Raw genomic sequence first — 11,404 nt, 5'->3', positions numbered from 1 at the left:
CATTGTTAAATATGTTCTCCCATGCAGTGGGCTTTATTGTGGTTTTGTTGATGGTTTCTTTTGCTGCGCAGAAGCTTTTTATTTTGATGAAGTACCATTTGTGGGTTTTTTATTTTATTTTTATCTGGATCAGTTGTCAGTCACATGTATTGCAAATATATTTTCCCAGTCTGTGGCTTGCCTTTTCATTATTTTAAAACCAATTAAAAACAAAACCAAGACAAAACAAAACAAAAAATCTGCAGGCTCAAGTTCTTTACCTTCTTATTTACAGCATTGCTGTTGTGGGATCTGATGTTCATCATACTTTTTCCTTCACAGGTGCCCTGCCCTTTTTCTCTGTTACTTTTCAGAATTCATCTTTGCCTTTGTTTTAAATCTCACTAAAAATGTGTCCAGGCCTGGAATTTTCCTTATCAATTCTGATACTCATTATTTCTTCAAAAGTATCTATTCTTACTTTCCCCTTCCTTTGGGGATATTTGTAGGTGTTGCTACTTTTATTTCCATTCTCTAAACTCAGGTGCTGTATGTACCAGTCCCAGTGGCCATAGGCAATGTCAACTTTCTGGTCCACTGTAGACAGGCAATCCTTGCAAAGAAAACAGACAGAAAAACCCAGGTGGGAACAAGCGTATGTTGTCATGTACCAAGCAATGCTGTTTTCCAGCCATCACCGAGAGGGATCAAAGATAGGGCTCATAATCCCCATGGCCCTGCAGAGGGAACCTGCTCCTCAGCTTTCAAGGCCTTATTCTCACAGGTTGAGGACAAAAGAGACTGAGAGCCATCACCAAAGGGTGATTTTTAGGAGCATGCTGCCACCCATTAAAGGCTGGTTTTCGAGGAAAAACATGACTAGAAGGGTAAACACAAACTGTGCCATTTTATATTCTTTTTTTGTTAAGTGGTTCCTGGTACACATTTTAAGTATATTTTGCTTCTAGTCTGAATGAATGACACATACACAGCTTTCAAGCTATTTCTTGGGAAAGGTGTGGTCTAGTAGAAATGGCCGTCCATGCCCGAAATAGGTCCCCGCAGATTCATGCAACAGAGGCAGCAGTTCGAGCGCCCGTTTCCATTCTGAGGTCTCCTAAACTAAGAGCGTATCCTCTAATTCCAGGTCTCAGCAACTCCATTCTCTCTCTATCCATCTCCATCTCCACTTAGAACCTGGAATGATCATGTTAGGCAGCAGTGCTCACAGACCAAGCCTAGAAGTTTCCCCAGGTGAAGAGAAAGACCTCAGGTAAAGACTAGGAAGAAAGTTCAACTTAAAATAACCCCAAGTTCAACCCCTTTTTGAAAAAGTGAGAGTTGTCCAGCAACAGGCTGTGGCCTGGGGGCTGGCGGCAACAGTGACCACCATCCCTCCGCTTCAGGATGTCCGATCCAAAGGGTGGGCACAGATGTATGCTCGCTTCTCTAGGACATGCTGGGATACTTTCTTGATCTGTTCATCTAGATTTTCTGGAGAATCTGGGAGGGAAGGAAGACAGCGGGTGATCTGTCTGCATTGTGACAATAGGAATATTGCTGGAACAGTTTTCCTAACAGTCAGCCTGTTGGGTATCCCCACTACCCCTCCAACCCCCCAGGAAGTGATTCTGGACTGTACATAGAGGCTTTACTCTGAATAACAAAGGGATCATCTTGTTAATTCCTAAAAACTCTAGATCCTGTGGGAGAAAGCACTTGCTCAATAAAAGACCCTTTGCGATGCAAGCCTATTATTGCAGGAGAAACCATCTCCTCATCTCCATAACACATTAGCAGTCAAGTCAGCACTGTGGAGGATGCCTGAACAGCACCCTGAGCCAGAACCTACACAGAATTATGTGCCCCTCTCCACAATCTCTTAGCAACAGGGCTGGGCTCTGTTGGAACACATGATGTAAAGCCTTGAGGCCAGCAGGACTGTAAGGGTCAGAGGAGAATTTAAGCTATACATTCTAAGACATGGCCATAAGAGCATTCCAGATTGAGCAGATTGTCTAGAACAGCATCCTGGGTCATCTGTGAGAGGGGCAGCTTCCTCTCCACTGCAGTGTTGGAGTGAAAAGGCAAGGGAAATGTCTCCTTCCTTTGTGAACCTTCCCTGGGCAGATGCTGCAGGGCCCGCACAGGGGCTCTGGCAGAGCTTGCACCTGTAGATCCGTGCTCCTGCCGCGTTGCTAGTGCAGGTCTTAGTCAGCCCTCACTCACGGCAGAAGTTTGTGAGTAGCCAGCAGGCCATGGGAGCCTGACAGGGTGCCATAGACCAATTCCAGCATGTCATAATTTTAAGATTTTCATCAAAAGGTTGATGAGACTTGGGGACTCAACAGGGTTGAGTCACACATGTAGTCACCATCTGGGAATGGCTAAAGGCATTTCCCCAAACCTGAATAGGAAACTGATTGTCGCTGCCAGACAGTTAAAGGGCATCTTAATCTACATGTTATTGCCTCCAACTGGCCAAACACCTGAACAGCCGTAGGCTATTCCCACAACTGACAATGCCTCTGTACCCTTCGAAACCTTACCCTCTGAGGTGTATTATCTTCACCTTGTGTTAATAAAAGCAAGGGTCCTAGGCAAGGAGGTAGTCTTCAGTTCCTTTAGCTGAAGGTCCTCTGACCCCCAATGCCTTTTAAAATTATAACTCGCCTCTGGACTCTTTATTAGCCTCTGGATTTCTATGTCACCTACGCACAGCGCCTTTTCCAGATTCCTGAACCCTTCTTGATGCTGGGACATGAACCCCGGCAACAGGGTCCAGAAGAAGCTCAACATCAACAGTCGCCTAGAATCAGACTCTTTCCTTCCTCCCCCAAGCAACCCTACTCACACTTGTCCAGCTGAGATAAGGTGAAGAGATTCTGGCAATAAGCTTCTGTGCAGAAGATGTTGGCCAACAGAACCTGCCAGAACCAAGGTCAGAGAGAACCTTAAGATCTCTGGGCCATAGGGCTCCCCCTCCCTGGTGACTGATCTCTAAACTTCAAAGAACCACTGGGCAGCTTGGCTGGGGTCAAGAAGCTTGGCTCACAAGTGACACAATCTTAGGTACTAATTCCAGCCCAGAGCCAAACTAGCTCTGTCCCAAGAGCAAATTGCTCAACATCTCTGAGCCTCAGTTTCCTCTGCTGTGAGAGAGACATCACAATTCCTGTGGACACTGGCTATTGTGAGTCAATGCACATGAAGACCAAATCCATACTCGCTCAGTGACTCCTCTAGCAGGGTGAGGAGGACAGACAGGGTGAGGGCACTTGGTGTAGGACTCCATCACTCACCCACCCTTTTCTCTCAAATGGGAAAATGAAAGGGAGTGGCCCTGTGTCCTGAGCAGACATGGACCCTCCCTCCCATTGGAGCTTCAGTACTTACCACAGGCCACAGCCACAACTCGGCAAACCCACCAGCCTCCAGGTCAACTGCTGCATGGACCCTGCACTTTACTCTCTCTCTGGGGTGCCAAGCCCCTTGACTTGCCCAGCCCTCCCACTTGAGACTGCTAAATTGGGCCATGCTGCTCAATGATCCCACCCCCAACCACCGGGCCTCAGCTGGGTGCAGCAGGACAAAGCCAGTGGGAAGCTACCTGTGTGTGGACGAGTAGAGCAGGGCAGGGCAAGGCAGGGCAGGCTCACCTCATGGTCATGGTTCCGGAGTCCTGCTCGTATGGAGCGGCTGGCCCGAGACAGCACGGCTGTCATGCCGTACAGGTTGATGAGGATGTTGGCCACCCGCTTCAAGACCATCTGCTCCTCCACGATGGTCTGGGAACAGAGCCCCAGGGTGGAGGCCCATTCCCTGCGATCCCACCCCCCACAGTCCCTCCCTGGGAACATTTCACATCTCTGAGCCTCATTTTATGCCTCGGGATTGTGAGAAGTTGGCTCCCGGTGGCCGCCTGTTTTCCTTACACTCTGTCTAGATTTGGGCAAGGGTAAAGGTAAGACCAAGTCCCAGGAACCTGTCTGAGACCAGAGGCCAGGGCTTACTTAATACCTCTTCAGCCGCAGAGCCTCCCACATCAGGTCATGAGATTCAGGCCCTCCTGAGGCTTCCCCCCCAAATGCGGGAGCCTCTCTTCATCTGGAGGGGGCTCCCCAGCAGGGCACCCACCCCATCAGCCCTGCCTCCCCATTCCACCCCTCCATGGTGAGTAGATTTCTTCCTGGGCTTGGTTCTAAAGATGGACACTTGGTAAAACATTATCTCATAGATGCTGGCCCCATTCCCTGACCCCAAAGTTGGAGGGCCTGCCACTCCTGGGTCTGGCAGGGGTCTGACTACCTTGCCAAAGCGGAGCAGCAACGTCTCCACAGTGCGCCCAAAGTAATACACGTTCTCCTCGAGCTTGTTGGCACCGTCCTGGAGGCCAGAGGAAAGGACTCAGCTCAGCACCTCCTCCCCATGGTGCCATCCTGTCCCACTGGGATGGCAGGGCCTCCAGGGCCCAGGCCTGGCTAACATGCAGGCTGTACTCCATTGTGACAGGGTGGAGACGGGACATCAGCTGTCCCTCAGACTGACTGGTCCTCCCCACCACCCTTGGTCACATCCCTTCTGACAGGCTATACCTGCTGGGCTCACTCACCGCAACACTAGGGTGCACAACTCCGAGATTCCCTGTCAATCCCAGGTCCACGGTTCGGCCCAAGGAGTCCCGAAGCCTCCGGCCAACGGTCTCCAGGACAGTGGTCACATTGCCCCGTTTAAGCTCGCTGCAGAAAGCCCATGGCCCCATGACCTGAGGCCCTGCTGTTCTTCCCACTGCCCAGCAACAAAACCCCCACCAATAGGTACCCCAGAGCTCTAGGGCACCCATTTCTTCTCCCTGACTATGCAAAGCCATAAAGTGCCAACCCAGGCCCAATATGACCTTCCCCTAGTCTGGGCACTCTGGGCACTTGGCTGCAGGCTGAGTCCGGCCCGCCTGTCCGATAGCAGCCAGTCTCCTCTGAGGTAAAGCTATTCTTGTGCTCCCTCCACATGGAGCTGAGCCACAGTCAGCTTCCAGGTCATTCTTCTCCAATAAATACTCTGCAATATGCTCTGAGCAACCTGTTCTTGGGCTCCAGCAGTGATTTCTAATTGCCCTGGCCTCAGGATGGGGATTGAGAGGAGCAAGAGAGGGCAAGAGCAAGGGAGAGAGAAAACAAACAAATTGTTCTTGTGTTGGCCTTGGAGCCTGGCATCTATTTAAGGGGCATCTCTCATTCCCAGATCCTGAAAACAAAAGTCCCTGCAGCATAGGAAACAGGAACTGTCCAGGGAATGAGCCTATGGGCAGGGCAGTGAGGGCTTCACTGAATAGCTGGCTCCTCCTGTCAGCCTCAAATAATGGCCGAGCTCGGGAGCCCGGCTTCCAAGGCCCAACACCCACTGGCCAAGGCTCCTGCCCACTTTCCCTCTCTCCACCCAGCCAGGGGATGGGCTCGCCTTTTCAAGGATATACTGTTCACCCACTCTTGTTTTCCCAGGTGGGGCCCAAGGAGCAGAGTGGGAATGGCACCTACTTGATCCTTGCTGTCAGGATGCGTCCGGCGTGCTGCAGGCCTGTCAGGGCGATGTACATCCGGAGAATCTCATTGGTTCCCTGTGGTCAGCAGTATAGAGGTCAAAAGCTGCCCCATCATGGATGGAACTGGAGAGCATTATGCTAAGTGAAATAAGCCAGTCAATGAAGGAAAAATACCACATGATCTCACTCATTCATGGATAATAGAGACCATTATAAACTTTTGAACAATAATAGATACAGAGGCAGAGCTGCCTCAAACAGATTGTCAAACTGCAGCGGGAAGGCCGGGGAGGGTTGGGGGGCAGGAGGGAGTGGGGGAAGAGCTCAACCGAAGGACTTGTGCATGCATAAAAAAAAAAAAAAAAAAAAAAAGCTGCCCCATGGAAGTTAGCCCCAGCATCCTGCATTTGCGACTGGGTGGACCGTGCTACTGCCCGCTCGCTCACACCGTGGAAGCCATTCAACCAGGGCTATAACCTTTTATCGTTTCCACTGCCCCCAGAGTAAAGAACCAAGATCCTATATAACCTGGCTGCTTATCTCCTTTCCATTCCCTCCTCACCTGCTCCATCACCTGCCCCAGCCCACCAAGCAGGCCTGGCCAATACTCCCTCAAAGGCTTGCTTATTCTACCTCCACTCACTTAGAGGGGGCAGGTAAGCTCCTGTCTGGGCCTAGGATGCTCTACTTCCCTGTGCTCGGCCCATACAGCCTCCACTGTGCCTGGTCAAAATCCTTTCTGCTCTCTAGTGCAACTGCTTCATAAGACTTCAGTCCGTCAGCAGAGATGCACCTGTCCCTCACTCCCTGGTATTCTGGTTTCCTCCTTGGTCAGTCGGTCCACACAATCAAGACTACTAGCACTCCAAAGGTGGGATGTGTCTGAGGTGTCTTCCCCGCCCAGCACCTTTAAGCTTGTGAATTCATGGGGGACAGCAATTAGAGAGTAAGAACTGCCAGGCTGAGAAAGCCCTCAGAGATGACCCTCCTAAGCTCCCTCAATATACGGAGAAGAAAACCCAGGCCCAGACAGAGCATTTGAGGCCTTCTTATGAGAAGATCTCTGTTTGTCCCACCACAGCTGGCAAAAGCAACTTGGCAAAGACCTGTGGTGGTTTGCCAGGAGGTGGTAGGCTCAACAGAAGGGCCCTTGGAAGTGAGACCCTAAGTGAAATGCTTGGCCTCTCAGTCTGCAGAACAGGGTCTAGGCAGGGTTGTGAAGAGGGTTAAATGACAGAACGCAGAAGCCAGCCTAGGCCCAGAACCAGGGGCTCAGGGGGTCCATGGCAGAACGAGGTGGATGTGGTATCAGGGCACGCACCTCAAAGATGAGCAGGATGCGGGTGTCACGCAGCATGCGCTCGTACGGGTAGTCCCTCATGTAGCCCGAGCCGCCGAGGATCTGCAGCGCCTCACTCACGCACTGCCAGGCACCCTCTGAGCTGAACACCTGCCACAGACCCGGGAGGAGGTCAGTTCCAACTCCCTTCCAAAAGGAAGGCCTCAGAACAGGGGCAGTGTGGCTGGGGATGGAATGGGAGGCTCAAGAGAGAACTGGGCTTTGAGAGGAGACCGAACGAGGCAGGAGCTCTGATTGTCACAGTCTCACTGGATGAACTCAGGCAAGTCCTTTACAGCCTTGTGGACCCCACAGTAGCTAAGGAGCTTTCCTCAGCTCCCCTCGGGCGGTGCTGGGATTACCTTCACCATGGCAGCCTCGATGGAGCAGTCAGGAAATCCTGGTTGGTCCAGCATCCCTGCAGTGAGGTAGGCCATACTTTCCATTACATAAGCCTTCTGAGCCATCAAGGCAAACTTTTCCTGGAGTGTTAAAAAAAAAAAAAAAATCAAGAAGCATTTTACATCTGCTGAGAACCAAATCAGCCAAACAGCAGAGAAGGTAATGAAGTCCAAAGCCTCATACTATACAAGAGAACCGAGCCTGCACATTCACAAAATGGTGTCACATTCCTGGCCAGTTCTAAGATCTTTTCCCTGGCTCCTCCTCCGCCGCTGACAACTTCCATAGTAACTGGAACCTCCTCCTCAGCCTCCCTCTGCTACACAGACACAGGTCATTCACCTCACCTATCAAATACCCTGTCACTCAAGGCCCTTCACAGCACAGCCTTAACTTACCTTTCCAGCCACTTCTGCACATACTCTATGCCCCAGCAAGCAAAGCAGGGCTTCTTGCTTTTCCAAACACACCAGATACTCTCGCACCTCTAGCACTATGGTCCTGGCCTAGCATCCCTCCTTTGGATTTTGCTTTGAAATCCTACTTGCCTTTCAGGGTCATTTTTATATACCAATTCCTCCGTAAAGCCCCTCCCACAGTAGCGGTCTCTAAAGGTGAATAAAATCGCCCTAGCTGGTTTGGCTCAGTGGATGGAGCATTGGTCTGCGGACTGAATGGTCCTGGATTTGATTCCGGACAAGGGCACATGCCCGGGTTGCTGGTTTAATCCCCAGTAGGAGGCGTGCAGGAGGCAGCCAATCAGTGATTCTTTCATCATTGATGCTTCTATCTCTCCCTCTCTCTTCCTCTCTGAAATCAATAAAAATATATATTTTTTAAAAAAGGGTGTCACATTAAATAAAGCCTGTCCTCTTCCCCAGTCACTTACAGAAGTCACCAGTACAGACACTGAAAGACACAATGCTCACACAGTGAAATCCATACAGTGCCACCTGTACAACCTTTAGTACCTGAATTAATCCAAATTCACTGAGGCTCCTGTTGAACTGCTTCCTCGTGCAGGCATATTCTGCAGTCATTTCTGAAGAAGAACAGAGTGTTTAAAAGAACAATTTTCTGGTTGTCCTGTGATAATTTACTAAGGCTGTCATCATCACCTTCCAGCCCTCAGGCAGAAACTATGTAAAACAGTCTGCTGAGACCAAGCCCCCTGAAAGACAGAGCCCCTGCTTTCTAGCAAAGCCAGGCTGGAGGAGGGACTATCCACGCCAAGTGGTGCCCAGAGCACACAGGGCAGACGTGAAGCACAATTTGAAGTCAGACATAAGTCTGAGTCTGGCACTTTTTCTTACCAGCTGGTAGCCCAAGACAAGCGACTTCACCTTCCTGAACAATACCACTGATCTCACAGAGTTGTGAAGACTGCACAATGCAGGTGGAAGGTGCCTAGCACCAAGTCATGCCCCCATAAACGCCCTTGACAGAAGTAGGGACTGGCTCACACCTGTCACAGCTGTTCATCCCCAAAGCGGGAAGGTGATCTGTTTTGAAAACTTGGGCCTATGGCTTCAAAGTGCACAGATGTGAACACAAGCTGCGTCATGGTCCCAGCTGCGAAGGCACCCAACTGAATAGGGCAGCATCCCACCCAGTCGGCAGCCCCCGCCCCTACAGTCGGCATTCTCCAAACATTCCCACAGGTATGTCCAAACACAACTGCTTCTCATGGTGGGCTCAGATGGTAAACAGACACCAACATTCACACATTTCCGGGGCTTGGGATATCATCGTTCTACATCCTTTGGGGAGAGGCTGGCCGTGAGCACCCCCACAAAGCTCTTGTACTGAGGAATTTCCAAATGGGAAAGAAATCCAGAGGACTTCAGGGTCTTGGGAGCAGCTCAGCAGAGTGAGACAAGCCCTGAGCTTGGAGTCTGACAGGATCCGCTTTTAGGCCCAGGTACATGGCCTTGGGCAAAACCCTTACCCTCTCTGAGCATCAGTCTCCTCATCTATAAAAGGAAGGTAAGAACCCAAAGCAAAGCCTTCCCATCCCATCTTGCCCTGAACTCTGAGGAACTTCATAAGCACTCAGTGTATACAGCCGCTGGGTATCTCCCACCATCCGTAGCCAGTGCCCCCTGCATTTCCCACAAAACTAATGTAGTAATCATGTTCTGTGCCCAACAAAAACCTTATAGGGATATTTTAAGTTTACTGGCAAAGGAAAATCCAGATTTCAGGCATCCTAACAGAAAAAAACAAAGGGAAGACTGAGAGGCTGAGAGATCTGGGTTCCAAACCTGATCCCACTCCTCACCCACTGTGCGAAGAGTCACCTACAAAACGGGGATCTTGAGAGAACCAGGGCTAATGTTTACAAGTGTCTGGCTCACACTTGGATGCTCACTAAGTAGCTCTGTTCCTAGGGGTCAGAGCAGTTATCCGCTTCATCTCTGACAGAATGTCCACTCCCCTCCTCCTATCCTTTCTGATCAGGTAAAAGAGAGGAGTGCTGAAACATGAACACTCACCCTTTGGGGACAGACCGAGTACAACTCTTTTATCTAAACCACAGCCCAGGTCCTAAACTTGAGTGAGACCATCTGCCCGGTGTTCTGCTCAGCACCATCTGTCGTGAGCACATGGCAGAGCGTCCAGGCTGGAGCGGAGGAAGCAGGGGAGAGGCTGTGTCGCAAAGGGCTGCTGTCCCTGACATACCTACCGATTAATTTCTTGAGCATCCCGGCCACAGCACTGCCCATGCTGAATCGCCCACTGTTGAGGATGTTCATGGCCACCTGCAGAGAAAGCATGGGCTCACTGTGGATTCCACTCCCGCAGAGTCCTGCTTGCCCATACTGTGCTGGGAACAGCCCAAGGGCCTGGAGGACTGAAGGGGACAGACCACAACAGTGCTTGCCTATTTTTACCAGAAGGTTTGAAAACAAAAGATAAGTCCCTAAAGAATTCTGTGCCAGTACTTGGGCTGAGTTAATCATCTTGCCAATCCTCAATGAGCAGGGAGAGAGCACAGCCCCAACACTTCAAAACAAGGTCACACTATCACTGCTATGGCTCGGAGTCGCCTCCTCAAAAAGGAACTGAATAACCTCGTTCTAAAAGAACACATGAATCCTCTTAGGCCCCGGGAAAAAAAGAAAGAAAAGCATGCAAGTAAGACTTACTGGGTACATGCTGCAAGCTACTTACACCTTCCCAACATTGCTTCCGCATTAGGGTTCTCATTGTACAGACAAAGACCCTGAGGTTTAGAGAGGCGAGGGGCTTCTCCCAAGGCCACACAGCAAACATCTGCCTGCATTTAGGCCTGTGCTCTCTCCACTGAACCAGCCCCTTACACTGCCATGACATGCTCCTCCTCCACCAAATTCCTACAATAATGACGTATTTCTTAAGGAGCTTTGTCAGTTTCTCTCCTCTTTATCAATTTTAACTTCCCACCTAATGCAGATGATGAGTGGCTTGTGATGAGGGACAGGCATACATTTGTGTGCACACACTGCTTCCTAAGTACTAGTCTATCTAGATTCATGGTGGTGTCCCCTTACCGACTACACGGGGCACAGAGGCAAACAGCTGATTAGGCAACAGGTGGCCCGTGGTAATAATGGTGGAATAAAGGGGGGTACACAAGTCTAGTAGGAATGGGTGGGCATGTTTCTTTTGGTGTAGGAAGAGGGTATGTTGGGTAGCAAATGTTCCCACCCAAGAGATCCCTCAGCTGGGTCTACCTGGCCATCCCAGGGAGAAAGGGCATCCCAAGTCCAGCACTGAAAGGCAGGGCTGGGGTCTGGGGGTAGAAAGGTGTCTGTGAACGCTATAGTTTTTCTAAAAGCAAAACTGAAAATGCAATACTGCTTTTTATTGACGGCTTGCTTATGTGTGACTAGCATTATAAAATAGGCAAACCAATTTGTGTTTATGTTTACTTGTTAAATCAATGGTAGAATCCCGCAAAACAGATTCTGTGGGACTGGAGAGACTGGAAACAACTGCTCCAGTTACTGGGAAGGGCAAGTATTGGTTCTAATTATTCAATCCAAGGCAGTTGGAAAACATGGAGGATAAGGCCAAACCTTGCACTGGATGGGGAAGGGAGCTTGGTTAAGTCACATCATATCACAGTGTTACATTCAGGTCCTGCCCTGCCTTTTGGGGGG

The 11,404-nt window shown here is 50.2% G+C and overlaps 1 protein-coding gene across 2 annotated transcripts in view; it reads right to left on the bottom strand.

Annotated features, from left to right (window-relative positions):
* Window positions 1-307: 307 nt before the first annotated feature.
* ACAD9 (acyl-CoA dehydrogenase family member 9) overlaps window positions 308-11,404 on the bottom strand; it is a 78,616-nt gene continuing 67,519 nt past the window's right edge. The window contains exons 9-18 of one of the 2 annotated variants that reach the window (XM_006766977.2): window positions 9,946-10,021; window positions 8,231-8,301; window positions 7,220-7,339; window positions 6,840-6,968; window positions 5,514-5,593; window positions 4,592-4,718; window positions 4,288-4,365; window positions 3,639-3,767; window positions 2,834-2,906; window positions 308-1,482 (exon numbers count right to left, since the gene is read on the bottom strand). In XM_006766977.2, coding sequence (XP_006767040.1) covers window positions 1,382-1,482; window positions 2,834-2,906; window positions 3,639-3,767; window positions 4,288-4,365; window positions 4,592-4,718; window positions 5,514-5,593; window positions 6,840-6,968; window positions 7,220-7,339; window positions 8,231-8,301; window positions 9,946-10,021 — 984 coding nt within the window. In that variant the 3' untranslated portion in view covers window positions 308-1,381. The remainder of the gene's footprint in view (window positions 1,483-2,833; window positions 2,907-3,638; window positions 3,768-4,287; window positions 4,366-4,591; window positions 4,719-5,513; window positions 5,594-6,839; window positions 6,969-7,219; window positions 7,340-8,230; window positions 8,302-9,945; window positions 10,022-11,404) is intronic. The other variant, XM_015566041.1, reaches the window with a different exon arrangement.

This window comes from Myotis davidii, unplaced genomic scaffold, assembly GCF_000327345.1.
Source record: "Myotis davidii unplaced genomic scaffold, ASM32734v1 scaffold282, whole genome shotgun sequence".
Taxonomy (NCBI): Eukaryota; Metazoa; Chordata; class Mammalia; order Chiroptera; family Vespertilionidae; genus Myotis; species Myotis davidii.
Note: the sequence above shows the minus strand (reverse complement) of the source record. Positions and strands in the feature narration are given on the sequence as shown.